The sequence below is a fragment of the Ovis canadensis genome, chromosome 15, assembly GCF_042477335.2.
Source record: "Ovis canadensis isolate MfBH-ARS-UI-01 breed Bighorn chromosome 15, ARS-UI_OviCan_v2, whole genome shotgun sequence".
NCBI lineage: Eukaryota > Metazoa > Chordata > Mammalia > Artiodactyla > Bovidae > Ovis > Ovis canadensis.
In genome coordinates, this window is record NC_091259.1 from 23908631 (window position 1) to 23923645 (window position 15015).

Consider the following 15015-nt stretch of genomic DNA (forward strand, 5'->3'; position numbering starts at 1 on the left):
ATTTCATGTAATAGTTTTATCACAGAACTTATAGATGCAACTTCAGTATGCCATAGTATTATCAGACACAACTGAGTGACTAACACTTTGATTTTACTTTTTTCATGACACTGTACAATAAACTGAATAAACCACTGCCTTTTCTTCACTACCTTTATTTTCATTTTTTAGTTTATGGGAAAAACAGACGGAGATTATTATACTCTGGATGACATGTTTGTCTCCAAAGCAGCTGAGAGAGAACGTTTTGGTGAAGAGGAAGAGAATCAGAGGAAAAAAGCTATTGCTGAGCACCGGAGTCTTATTGCACAAATGGAAAAATGTCTGTATTGTTTTGACAGCTCTCAGTTTCCCAAGCACCTTATTGTTGCAATAGGTGTTAAGGTAAGAAACACAGTGATTATTGTCCTAAGGAAATGCGTCTTTCTCCATATGCTTCTAAGGTTCTCAGTAATCCGTCTCTTACTCTGTGTTTTATATATTTTCTTTTCTAAGTTCCCATGATTCTTAGAATTTTCTTTAGATTGAGTATAAATATTCAAATGATATGAAACTTATATTTCATGTAATTCCATTCTACAGATAGGCAGCATTGAGTTGTGCTTCAGGCCCTAGACTTTGGATCCAGACCACGTGGATTCAGACCCTTGCTCTGCCATTTCCCATCTGTGTGATCTTACTTTCATGATTGGCACTTAAGTCTCAGTATTAAAATCACTTCGGAGCTACTTACTTTAAAGTAGCTTCTGCTTCTTCCCTTACATTCTCATGAAATCTTTTTATTTCTTTATAGACTATCTCATAATTTGAAGAAGTTTATTGTACAGTTTCTGCTTGGTAACCCACTGGGGATTGGTTTTACAGTCCTTGTATATGAAAATCCACAGATGGTCAAGTCCCAGTCAGCCCTTCATATTTGTATTTTGTTTTACTTGTTGAGTGTCTCTCTCAGTAGTCTGTTAGTTCCATGAGTATAGGTAACTTTTACTTATCATTGTATACTTGCATATATCTCATTATATACCAAACATGTATGTTTACAGTCACTTCTTTTGATATTCTTGTTGTTCAGTCACCAGTTGTGTCTGACTGTTTGTGACCCCATTGACTGCAGCACACCAGGCTTCCCTGTCCTTCACTGTCTCCTGGAGCTTGCTCAGGCTCATGTCCATTTAGTCGGTGATGTCATCCAACCGTCTCGTCCCTGTCGTCCCCTTCTCAATAAATACTAAATATCACTTATTTAATAGCCGGTAATAATAGTCATTTATTTCAGCATTTGGCAATTTAATCCTTATGTTAAGTAAATAGTTATCATGTACCAGATGTATGCCAGAACCTAATTAGTCACTGGGGAAAAGTAGAGAATCGGATATACTTGTGTAGCTAGTTTTCTAGTGAAACAGAACAGAGTAATGATTGCCCTGATTTAAGGAACTGTTGTTATGAAACAGATATAGAGAGGATATGTGGGAAATGATGGGAGGTTATTTTTTGAGAAGCTGATCTAAAAGGCTTCTCTGAGGAGATATTTTAAAGGTATGAAAGTAAAGCTATGAAAGATGAGAAGAAGCAAGTAACATGAAGATCTGAATGAGTAATGTTTCAGAAAAAGGTGTCAGTCAATGAGTGAAGACATGAGGAAGGCATTTATGGAACAGAAAAAAAAAAAAAACAAACCCAGAGTAGCTAGAGTGGAGTGAGTGAGAAAAAGTGGTAGGAAAGGAAGTTGAATGAATGAATGCTAGTTTCAGAAACCAATATTGTGGAGAGTATACATATACATATTATTTGTTACCCACACATACACAGTACCTTTGTAGCCAAAGAACTGGTATTGACTTTTTCATTCCAGTTCTAGTCTTTAATACCTTTAGGTCATTAAGACCATCAGTTTATCAGTTTGAATTTTGGTTTCTTTAACTTTTAATTTTTCGTTACCCTTCTTTTCCATTTCTTTGTTTTCCTCTAGACTTTATCAAAAGTGTGTGTGTGTGTGTTAGTTGCTTAGTCGTGTTTGAATCTTTGTGACCCCATGGACTGTAGTCTGCCAGGCTTCCCTGTCCATGGAATTCTCTAGGCAAGAATACTGGAGTGGGTTGCCATTCCCTTCTCCTAAGACTTTATCAAAAAGTAAAAGTAAAAAAGTCCATTCAAAATTTAATCAGTCAAAAACCCTTAACCAATCTTACCAGTTACTTGTGTTAATTTTCCCATGTTCTTTTCTAGACCATTAAATAAACATTTATATTTTCATAATTAGGACATTTTATATAAATATTTCATTCCCCTCAGTCTGGCCCCTACCTTTACGAAATGTAAGGATAAATTCACTTTAGTTCAGTAGCTCAATTGTGTCCGACTCTTTGCGACCCCATGGACTGCAACACGTCAGACCTCCCTGTCTATCACCAACTCCTAGAGTTTACTCAGACTCATGTCCATTGAGTCAGTGATGCCATCCAACCATCTCATCCTCTACTGTCCCCTTCTCTCTCCTTCAGTCTTTCCCAGCATCAGGGTCTTTTCAAATGAGTCAGTTCTTCGCATCAGGTGGCCAAAGTTTTTGAGTTTCAGCTTCAACATCAGTCTTTCCAGTGAATATTCAGGACTGATTGCCTTTAGGATGGACTGGTTGGATCTCCTTGCAGTCCAAAGGACTCTCAGGAGTATTCTCCAGCACCACAGTTCAAAAGCATCAATTCTTCGGCACTCAGCTTTCTTTATAGTCCAGCTGTCACATCCATACATGAGTACTGGAAAAACCATAGCCTTGACCAGATGGACCTTTGTTGGCAAAGTAGTATCTCTCTACTTTTTAATATGTTGTCTAAGTTGGTCATAACTTTTCTTGTAAGGAGTAAGCATCTTTTAATTTCATGGCTGCAGTCACCATCTGCAGTGATTTTGGAGCCCCCAAAAATACAGTCTGTCACCATTTCCACTGTTTCCCCGTCTATTTGCCATGAAGTGATGGGATCAGATGCCGTGATCTTAGTTTTCTGAATGTTGAGCCAAAGCCTTTGACTGTGTGGATCACCACTCACTGTGGGCAGTTCTTAAAGAGATGGGAATACCAGACCACCTGACCTGCCTCTTGAGAAATCGGTATGCAGGTCAGGAAGCAACAGGTAGAACTAGACATGGAACAGACTGGTTCCAGATACGGAAAGGAGTACGTCCAGGCTGTATATTGTCACCCTACTTATTTAACTTAGCAGAGTATATCATGAGAAACGCTGGGCTGGATGAAGCAGAGACTGGAATCAAGATTGCTGGGAGATTGTCAGATATGCAGTTGACACCACCCTTATGGCAGAAAGTGAAGAACTAAAGAGCCTCTTGATGAAAGTAAAAGGAGAGTGAAAAAGTTGGCTTAAAGCTCAACATTCAGAAAACTAAGATTATGGCATCTGGTCCCATCACTTCATGGCAAATAGATGGGAAACAGTGGAAAAGAATAAATCAAAGTGGGAGGGGGGTTCATGTTTGGGAATGCATGTAAGAATTAAAGATTTTAAAATTTAAAAAATAAAAAACTAAAAATTAAACAAAAAAAAAAAAAAAAGTTTTCAATAATTCTTTATAAAAAGTTTGGGTATTTTTCAGTGACTTCATTTTCCCAAATGCATTGAAGACATGCTAGGTCCACACAGGCACAGAGGTGTGAAGTATACAAAACTTCTGTTTGCCTCCTGCTTCATAGACTGTGTCCCATAGTAGGCATTTCTCAATTAGTGACACAAACTGTTGGCCAGCAAAGAGACGTTTTCTATTTTCAACTCATATATTTTTACACAAATTCCTTTTCCTCTTCTACTGTGAGGTAATACACATTTTTCAATTAGAAGGTATTAAATTTTAATTGTAAAATTAATTTTCCAATTAAGGTTTTAAATCTTCTTTTTGTCTCTAACTTACTGAGCATCAGCTGGTTTGTTTCTTCCTCTTGGGCCAGTCATATAATTTTGATTTCATTTTAACGCTATTTGAATCATGTTATTAACACTATTTGAATAGATCCTTTCTTGATCTGTGCTTTATTGTGCTATCTTAGCTCTAACAAAATACTGTCTCAATTAGTTTCAGACTTTCATCTGTGAATATTTTAATATAGAGATGTTTGAAATATTGATTTGATGTAATTTCATCTGTTTCCTACAATATCTGACTGCTTATCCTATCTGTTGTAGACAATAGATTATTTTATTAATCTGAGTAAGCAATAAGATAAGTAAGCAATAAGTAATTTCAAAGGAATTACTTTATGTTAGGTAGTAATAGTTAACAGTATTCTAAAGCAGTTCAGTCATACTCACTCTGCTTGAATTTCTAATATTTAAAGTTAATGTCTTAAATACAAATTTCTTAAGGAAGCTTTATTAGTACTCATTAGAGTCAGTTATTTTAGTTTCTGATCATAAATTGTCCCTACCTTTTCCTTTCTTAAAAATAAAAATGATCTATCCCCTTCTTGTCCTAACACTATCCTTTACTTAAAAAAGTGCTTTGATTTTTAATAAAAGACAGCATAAACAGATAGATTATTCCATGTTGCTGGGTTGTAAGAATCAATATTGTGAAAATGATCATACTACCAAGTGCGATCTACAGATTCAGTGTGATCCCTATCAAATTACCAGTGACGTTTTTCACAGAACTAGAACAAAAAAATTCACAATTGATATGGAAACACTAAAATAGCAAAACCAGCCTTGAGAGAGAAGAATAGGAACTGGAGGAATCAACTTTCCTGACTTCAGACTACACTACAAGGCTAGTCATCAAGACAGTATGGTATGGCACAAATACAGAAATATAGACCAGTGAAATAAGATAGAGAGCTTAGAGATAAAACCACACACCTATGGGTACCTACTACTTTTTGACAAAGCAGCAAGAATATACAGTGGGGCAAAGATAGCCTCTTGGATAAGTGGTGCTGGGAAAACTGAACAGCCACACAGCTACATATAAAAGAATGAAATTAGAATTCTTACCAATACCATAGACAAAGATAAAATCAAAATTAATTAAAGACCTACGTATAAGATCAGAAACTATAAAGCCTTTAGAGGAAAACACAGGCAGAATACTCAATGACATAAAGCAAGATCCCCTGTGACCCACCTAGTAGAGTAATGGAAATAAAAATAAACAAGTGGGACCTCATTAAACTTAAAAGCTTTCACACAAAGCAAAGGAAACTACAAACATGGTGAAAAGACAACCCTCAGAATGGGGAAAAATAATAGCAAATGAAACAATTGACAAAGGATTAATTTCCAAATACACAAGCAGCTCATCAACTCAATATCAGAAAAACAAACAACCCAATCAAAAAGTGGGAAAAAGACCTAAACAGACATTTCTCCAAAGAAGACATATAGATAGCTAACACATGAAAAGGTGCTCAACATCACTCATTATTAGAGAAATGCACTTGTTTGTGGGTTGTGACCTGGGGATGTATGTCCTAACGACAGTGTACCTTCAGGTTTTACTTGTCTTGTTGTGTTTTCTTCTTTATGTATTTAGTTGCAGAATATCGTTTCTGCTAGTATTCAGGTTGTTCTTATAGATAGTTGCTTTGTAATTAGTTGTAGTTTTGTTAACGGCTGTAGGAGGTGAATTCAGGGTCTTCCTGCTCCACCATCTTGGTCACCTCTCCAATGCTTATTCCTGATATTGCTTTTAATTGTGAATATTGTTGTGATTTAACTGTAAATTTAAATATATATATACACCCGTATTCGTATACACTCCTAGTTTTTCACTCAAATACCAAAGAATTTAAAATTTGCGTTATTTTGTAAAGCAATTAATCAGTTAATAGACAAATATTATTCAGTTAATTCTCTTATATAAATTTTTTTAGCTAAAACCTAACCAAAAAGTTATAGAAAATAAGATCAAGCCACTTTGAAGCATATTTATGGTCCTTATGAATACCTTTTGCTTTCTATATGTATAGTAATTGACCTTTTTGACCTTTTTTAAAAAAATACAGTTTGTGTAAAATGGAGAAATAGTGCCAGCTTCTAGGTAATGCATAGAACTTAACCAGTGCTGTAAAGCCATGTAGAAGTTATGTCTCTTTTCTTAGCTAATGAGGAATAGGCATCAGTTTAACTTCCATTTCATTACCAGGTCTTGTATGGCTTTTTTTTTTTTCCTTGCAAAATTTGTGTTGTTTCATGAGCTCTGAAGACATGTAGCTTTCTCAGATGAAGGATAGAATGTCAGTCATTCTCCCCTTTGGTAAGTTTCATCTTTGAGGTATCTTAGTCAAAATTGAGACTTCTGCAATAAATTTCTGGTTTATTAAAAGGTATCTTCATGGCTTTAAAAATTTTAAATAGTGAATATTTTCAAAATATTAAAGTATAGTATATTATGACCAGGTATATTTTATTAAATGTTAGCCATATTGACCTATGAGGGGCTCATCTTTCAGAACTGAGAATGAATAGCAATAGCATTTCACCTTTGCATCTTTTTTCCCCATAGGTTTATTTATGTTTACCCAATGTACGATCTCTTACTGAAGGGCACTGCTTGATAGTCCCTTTGCAGCATCATAGGGCAGCTACGTTATTGGATGAAGACATCTGGGAGGAAATTCAGGTCAGCATGATAATGCTCACAATCTTTGTTATGATCCAGAGCAATTTTTACACACTATTGTGACAAATTCTAACAAGTTTTATACCTTCATTCAATGATTTTACATTCTAAATTTAAACACATATACATTTCCATAGTTGTGTATACCTGTGGGTCATGATGTTTTCACCACTCACTACCTTTTTACTTTATTGAAAGTTTTAAACAAATATTTTTAATGAGGTATGATTGTCATATAATGTACTAGTTTCAGGTATACAACTGATAGCTTTTGGCTACTAAATGAACTTTGACCAGCTAATTATATTTATTTAAAATAAAAATCAGTGTAAGATTTCTAATATTTGCTTTTGTGGAACATGAAATAATCATTTTTGCCAAGGTAAGCTAATAAATTACAGCCAAAAAGAAGGATGTTTTCAGATAATAGAAAGTAGTTTTTGGAAGATAGTGATTTATACTTAGTGATTGTCATATTTGCCTATAATGGCATTAACATTTTCTGCTACTATGATGTTGTCATGATTTTGTTACCAGGCTAAATTTCCATACTTTTCCCTTATAGCCTGAGTGACATTTGGATTCAAGGATTTTGTGTGTGTGGTGGTGGAGGGGGATTGGTAAATCTTCAAGAAATTGAAAGGCACAACATGGGTGAAATTGCTGCTAAGTAATTTCAAGATCTTATACTCACCAAAACAGGAAGAGAGAAAAAAGGCACTTGTTTTTCCAATGGTTGACAAGTGAATAGGGGTTATAAGAACCCCTAATTAGAAATCATGAAAATTTTAAGACTTTGTAAGAGACTAGTCGTGGGTCTCTTTAGAAAACGGGTCATGGTAGAGAGTTCTGATAAAATGTGTTCCACTGGAGAAGAGAATGGCAAACCACTTCAGCATTCTTGCCTTGAGATCCCCATGAACAGTATGAGAAGGCGGAAAGATATGACACTAAAAGATGAACTTTCCAGGTCCAATAGCCCAATATGCTACTGGAGAAGAGTGGAGAAATAGCTCCAAAAGGAATGAAGAGGCTGAGCCAAAATGGAAACAGCACCCAGTTGTGGATATGTCTTGCAGTGAAAGTAAACTCTGATGCTGTAAAGAACAGTATTGCATAGGAAACTGGAATGTTAGGTTCATGAATCAAGGTAAACTGGAAGTGGTCACACAGGAGATGGCAAGAGTGAACATTGACAGTTTAGCAATCAGTGAGCTAAAATTGACTGTAATGGGTGAATTTAATTCAGATGACCATTATATCTACTCCTGTGGGTAAGAATCCCTTAGAAGAAATGGAGTAGCCCTCACAATGAACAAGAGAGTCCAAAATGCAGTACTTGGGTGCAGTCTCAAAAATGACAGAATGATCTCTGTTCATTACCAAGGCATACCATTCAATATCACAGTAACCCAAGTCTATGGCCAGACCAGTAATTGTAAAAAAGCTGAAGTTGAATGGTTCTATAAAGACCTACAAGACCTCCTGGAATTAACACCACAAAGAGATGTCCTTTTCATCATAGGGGACTGGAATGCAAAAATAAGAGGTCAAGAGATAACCTGGAGTAACAGACAAGTTTGGCCTTAGAGTAGAAAAGGAAGCAGAGCAAAGGCTAACAGAGTTTTGCCAGGAGAACACACTAGTCATAGCACACACCCTCGTCCATCAACACAAGAGACCTTTCTACACATGGAGATCACCAGATGGTCAATAGCAAAATCAGACCGATTATATTCTTTGCAGTCAAAGATGGAGAATCTCTACATAGTCATCAAAAACAAGATCGGGAGCTGACCGTGACTCAGACCATGAACTTACTGCAAAATTCAGGCTTGAAGAAAGCAGGGAAAACCATTAGGCCATTCAGATATGACCTAAATCAAATCCCTTACCTTTATTCAGTGGAAGTGATAAATAGATTCAAGGAATTAGATCTGATAGACAGAGTGTCTTAAAAATTATGGACAGAGGTAACATTGGACAAGAGATGGTGATCAAGACCATTCCCAAGAAAAAGAAATGCAAAAAGGAAAATGATCGTCTGAGGAGGCCTTACAAAGAGCTGAGAAAAGAAGAGAAGCAAAAAGCAAAGGCAAAAAGGAAAGATAGACCCATCTGAATGCAGAGTTCCAAAGACTAGCAAGGGGGGATATTGTTCACCTTCCTAAGTGACAATGCAAAGAAACAGGAACACAACAGAATGGGAAAGACTAGAGATCTCTTCAAGAAACTTTAAGATAACCAAGGGAACATTTCATGCACAAATGGGCACAATAAAGGACAGAAATGGTTTGGAACTAACAGAAGCAGAAGATATTAAGAAGTTGCAAGAATACACAGAAGAACTGTACAAGAAAGATTTTCATGATCCAGATAACCACAATAGTATGATCACTCAGCTAGAGCCAGGTGTCTTGGAGTGAAGTCAAGTGAGCCTTAGGAAGCATCACTGCGAAAGAAGCTAGTGGAGGTAATGGAATTCCAGCTGAGCTATTTCAGATCCTAAAAGATGATGTATTAAAGTGCTAAATTCAGTATGCCAGCAAATATGGAAAAGTCAGCATGGCCACAGGACTGTAAAAGGTGTTTTCATTCAAGCCCCAAAGAAGGGCAATGCAAAAGAATGTTCAAACTACTGCACAGTTGCATTCATTTCACATACTAACAAAGTAATGCTCAAAATTCTCCAAGCCAGGCTTCACAGTACATGAATTGAGAACTCCCAGATGTTGAAGCTGGATTTAGAAAAGGCAGAGGAACCAGAGATCAAATTGCCAACATCCATTGGATTATAGGAAAAGCAAGAGAATTTCAGAAAAACATCTACTTTTACTTCATAGACTATGCTAAAGCTTTTGTCTGTGTGGATTACAACAAACTTTGGAAAATTCTTAAGGAGATGGGAATACCAGCCCACCTTACTGCCTCCTGTGAAACCTATATGCAGGTCAAGAAGCAACAGTTGGAACCTGACATGGAAAAAAGGACTGGCTCAATTTTGGGAAAGGAGTATGTCAAGGCCATCTATTGTCATCCTGCTTATTTAATTTATATGCATAATACATCAGGAGAAATGCTAGTCTGGATGAACCATGAGATGGAATCAAGACTGCTGGGAGAAGTATCAATAACTTCAGATATTCAGATGACACCTTTATGGCATAAAGGGAAGGAGAACTAAAGAGCCTCCTGATGAAAGTGAACGAGGAGAGTGAAAAAGCTGCCTTAAAACTCAACATTCAAAAAACTAAGATCATGGCATCTGGTCCCATCATTTCATGGCAAATAGATGGGGAGACAATGGGAACAGTGACAAACTTTATTTTCTTGGGCTCCCAAATCACTGCAGATGGTGACTGCAGCCATGAAATTAAAAGACACTCCTTGGAAGAAAAGCCATGACAAACCTAGACAGCATATTAAAAAGCAGAGATGTTACTTTGCCGACAAAGTAATAGTTAAAGTCCATATAGTCAAAGGTATGGTTTTTCCGGTAATTATGTATGGATGTGAGAGTTGGACCATAAAGAAAGCTGAGCACAGAAGAAGTGATGCTTTTAAACTGTGGTGTTGGAGAAGACTCTTGACAGTCTCTTGGACTGCAAGGAGATCTAACCAGTCCATTCTAAAGGAAAGCTGTCCTGAATATTCATTGGAAGGACTAATGCTAAAGCTGAAACTCCAGTACTTTGGCCACCTGATGCAAAGAACTGACTCATTGGAAAAGACCCTGATGCTGGGAAAGATTGAAGGCAGGAGGAGAAGGGGATGACGGAGAATGAGATGATTGGATGGCGTCACTGACTCGATTGACATGAGTTTGAGCAAGTTGCAGGAGCTGGTGATGGACAGGGAATCCTGGCAGGCTGCAGTTCATGGGGTCACAGAGAGTCAGACTCGACTGTGCAACTGAACTGAACTGAACCTGAAATTATACCATTAAACTAATATTTTTAAGTCTTTATATATATGTATATATGAGAAGTACATAAAAGTATGTGTGTGTCCTCCTTGAGGCTAATGGTATGATGTTTATACATTTTATAATATTGAACTATTTTTGCATCACTACTAGTTTAGTGATTTTAAGGTTTCATTCGTAACCCATGATATCTTAAGTCTATCTTATTTGCTGTTGTCCAGATAGACACTAGAACAGTCATCCAACAGTTAAACCAGAAAAGACTTATGAAAAAATCTGAAGTAAAGAATTTATTAGGTAATCTTTAGAGTATCTAAATTTTTATTGTTGTTGCTGTTGTATTTAATCCACTTTTTCATTTTTAAAAAAAATTGGTCTTCAGGTATATAGTTCCATTCTAGTAATTATTTTCCTCTTTCTAATGTTATAAAATTCTCACCGCAGAACTAAGTGATTATTCAATATATAACAGTTAATTGAAAATATGCATAATAAATAAAAATTCACAAATATGCTAAGTTAACAAAATAAAGACAATCTTTAAAATTATATTATAAAGCCAAACATACTTTCCATTTGGCTGTTTTTTTTGTATATGTATTATTAGACATGTGAAGATAACTATCTGGGATATAATTGAATGGGATAATAGAGTTATCTGTTGTCATTTTCTGATTTGTCTGAAACAGTTTGAGTTATATCACTGGTGTCTTCTTCACTGTTGTTGCAAACAGCACCTAATTCACAATACGTTGAGACAGCTAATTTCTTATATCATCATCCATTGTGGAAGACTGCCTTCAAGAAATAATTCAGGCATTCAGATTTCTTCCATGATTAGCTTCTCCTGTGGTGCAATTCTTCTCTTTCAGACCCTTGGTTTGAAGAAAATAGACGTGAGAAGACACCTTTTTGATAACTTTTGATAACTCTTTCAACACATCATTTCCATATACATTACCCAGAACTAAACATAGCCCCACTTAAGTCCCAGAGATACAGGGAAGTTTAGACTTCTTGTTTGCTCGAGAAGAAAAAAATGATACAATTTAGTGAACACAGCCTTTAGGGGGAAGCATTTTTATATACAGATAACAGATTGGAGGCATGGGAAGTATAAAACTTAAATGATCGATTTTATCATATAGATATTTATACCTATATTTTATTATTATTTTTATCATAATTTAACTATATTGTATGTACATTGTCACCATTAATGTGATTTTAGAAAGTATAATAACAAAGTCAGACAATTTTAAAAAGGTGAACCAATTGTCTATAATCATCTATAATGATTTAGCTGACAGTCACCTACCATGAGATCATAGGTATTAGCTAAGACTTCAGCAGCAAATTATCTGAAGTAAAGAGACTATGCTGAACTTATACTTAGCTGTGGTTAGGAAGGCATAGTGACTCCTCTATCTGTTGCTTCTTAGGTAACATTTTAGTTCATGTTAAATTACCATTATTTGATTTTTTCCCCCTACTTGCTCTTGTTTATATATAAAAAGAGTGAAGTGGAAAATAGAATAGTGATGAAGGATCAGTATTAAATAGTCAGAGGAGACCTCATGGGAATCTAGAATTCCCACTCCCTACCCAGCAGTAATTTGTATCCTTTCTCTGTTTTGGATGTCAAGAGAGGCTTGAATGGCAAACCTGAACTGCTGTCTCCACATGGCAGTAATAAGGCAGGGTCTTAACATAACCTGGTTGAATCTTGAGGAAATTATGCTGAATGAAAATTTGCAAGTGAAGGGTTCAGTTCAGTTCAGTCGCTCAGTCGTGTCCAACTCTTTTCGACCCCATGAATCGCAGCTCGCCAGGCCTCCCTGTCCATCACCAACTCCCAGCATTCACTTAGACTCATGTCCATTGAGTCAGTGATGCCATCCAGCCATCTCATCCTCCGTCATCCCCTTCTCCTCCTGCCCCCAATCCCTTCCAGTATCAGAGTTTTTTCCAATGAGTCAACTCTTCGCATGAGGTGGCCAAAGTACTGGAGTTTCAGCTTCAGCATCATTCCCTCCAAAGAAATCCCAGGGCTGATCTCCGTCAGAATGGACTGGTTGGATCTCCTTGTAGGACACATACAAAGGGAACCAGCGAATGAAGTTACTTTGAGGTCAGAAAAACAACTGGAAGTGAATTCTGCTTGTCTCACTGAACTTTCAGGGATGCCTACCTGCTCAGAGTACTTACTTTTGGTTTTTGGTTGTTTTTGTATGATTTTACTGTTCAGTTCAGTTCAGTTGCTCAGTCGTGTCCGTCTCTTTGAGACCCCATGAATCGCAGCACGCCAGGCCTCCCTGTCCATCACCAGCTCCTGGAGTTCACTCAAACTCACGTGGATCGAGTCAGTGATGCCATCCAGCCATCTCATCCTCTTTCATCCCCTTTTCCTCCTGCCCCCAATCCCTCAGCATCAGAGTCTTTTCTGATGAGTCAGCTCTTCGCATGAGGTGGCCAAAGTACTGGAGTTTCAGCTTTAGCATCATTACTTCCAGAGAACACGCAGGACCGATCTCCTTTAGAATGGACTGGTTGGATCTCCTTGCAGTCCAAGGAACTCTCAAGAGCCTTCTCCAATACCACAAGTCAAAAACATCAATTCTTCAGCACTCAGCTTTCTTCACAGTCCAACTCTCACATCCATACATGACCACTGGAAAAGTGATTTTACTGTTAGTTGTATGTAATTTACCACGTAGTTTTGATTTTATCACTTCCTTTTCTTAGTTTACTGAAACTGTTTGTGATATATACATAATACTGAGCAGAGTGAGTTTCAGGTAAAAAAAAATGTTGCTTAGCTATGTGAAATGTGGTAGATTTAGAAAGTAAGGTAACTGTAAGATATTATAGAATTCCAACATTGTTTAATATTTCTTTTTTATTTTAAAATAATTTGCTACACTTTTTATTGTTTTCATATTTTGAATCTCCTATCATTGCTTTATTTACCTAGCATTTTGCTTTCTTCAGATGTTTAGAAAATCGTTGGTGAAAATGTTTGAAGATAAAGGATTGGACTGTATCTTTTTAGAAACAAATATGAACATGAAGAAACAGTACCATATGGTTTATGAATGTATTCCTCTCCCAAAGGAAGTGGGTGATATGGCTCCCATCTATTTTAAGGTATTTATAAGTCTTTACATACATATTTATTTTTTACTGTATTATGGTTTTATGAATAGTTATATTTATTCTGATATTTTTCTTCCCTGGTGGCTCAGATGGTAAAGCATCTGTCTACAGTGTGAGAGACCTGGGTTCGATCCCTGGGTTTGGAAGATTCCCTGGAGAAGGAAATGACAACCCACTCCAGGACTCTTGCCTTGAAAATCCCATGGACGGAGGAGCTTGGTGCAGGCTACTGTCCATGGGGTCGCAGAGAGTTGGGCACAACTGAGCGACTTCACTCATACTTATCAAATTTTATATCATTAAAAAATGATTTAAAGCACAAAAGATTCGGCTGTTTAAATTTTTGAAGAAAGAAATTTGAAATTTTGACCTTTAAAAGCATGCTTATTTATAAGTGTGAATATACTATCAAATAGTAATTAATAACTTCTATGTTAATTTCTCAAATGAAAAATCAGAGTTTTACCTTGAAGTACTTTCAAGTTTAAAATTATAGTCATAACTCTAGAAAACTTAACATTGAAGTTCATCAGAGTCAGAGATGGTTATATGCAAACAGTACAAATTACAATTGCTGAGATAAGTTATTGCTGTAAGTCTTAGTATTTAATATTTCATCATGCTGTTTGTAAAAAGAAACCAAAATCTAACCTTACCATGCATTTTTGAAGATTTCAATAAATGATTAGAGTTCTTAAACAATTAGGTTTCATTTTAATGTTCGAGCATGCATCCGTGTGTGCTCAGTCGCTAAGCCATGTCTGACTGTTTTGTGACCCCATGGACTATAGCCTGCCAGGCTTCTCTGTCAATGGGATTTCCCAGGAGTGTGTTGTCATTTCCTTCTCCAGGTGTCTTCCTGACCCAGGGATCAAATCTGGGTCTCTTGCTTAGCCAGCTGGTTTCTTTACCATGGAGCCACTAGGAAAGCCCATAATGTTCAGGCAGGTTAGGCTAAATAACCTTTCTTTAATACTGACCTGAGTGCAGTATAATTTATGGACTAATATAAATTTGTAAATGTAGAACTATATATGGAATAGTAACATCTACATTTTAAAAAGATAATGTTTTGTTGAGGTGATATAGAAACTTGCAAAGTTTAGACAGTGTAGGATTGTAAAGTTGATTAATATGGACTACAAATCCCAGTAAAAAGGATTATTTTTAAAAAAGAATTATGAAACCTATTAAGGTTGATGAGGTGGTGAAATCTACTTTTCCTGTAGAAATTTTGAAAACCAATCTGATTATTTGCTTTGAAATGTCATACTATTAAAATACAGACAAGCCAGATAATCTGCAAC

The 15015-nt window shown here is 36.4% G+C and overlaps 1 protein-coding gene across 2 annotated transcripts in view; it reads left to right on the forward strand.

The window, feature by feature from the left end:
• The window catches only part of CWF19L2 (CWF19 like cell cycle control factor 2), a 155464-nt gene that overhangs the window by 106485 nt on the left and 33964 nt on the right, over nt 1-15015 (forward strand). For both annotated transcript variants that reach the window (XM_069554927.1, XM_069554926.1), the window contains 3 exons: nt 172-384; nt 6511-6627; nt 13544-13699. In XM_069554927.1, the coding sequence (XP_069411028.1) occupies nt 172-384; nt 6511-6627; nt 13544-13699 (486 nt within the window). The remainder of the gene's footprint in view (nt 1-171; nt 385-6510; nt 6628-13543; nt 13700-15015) is intronic.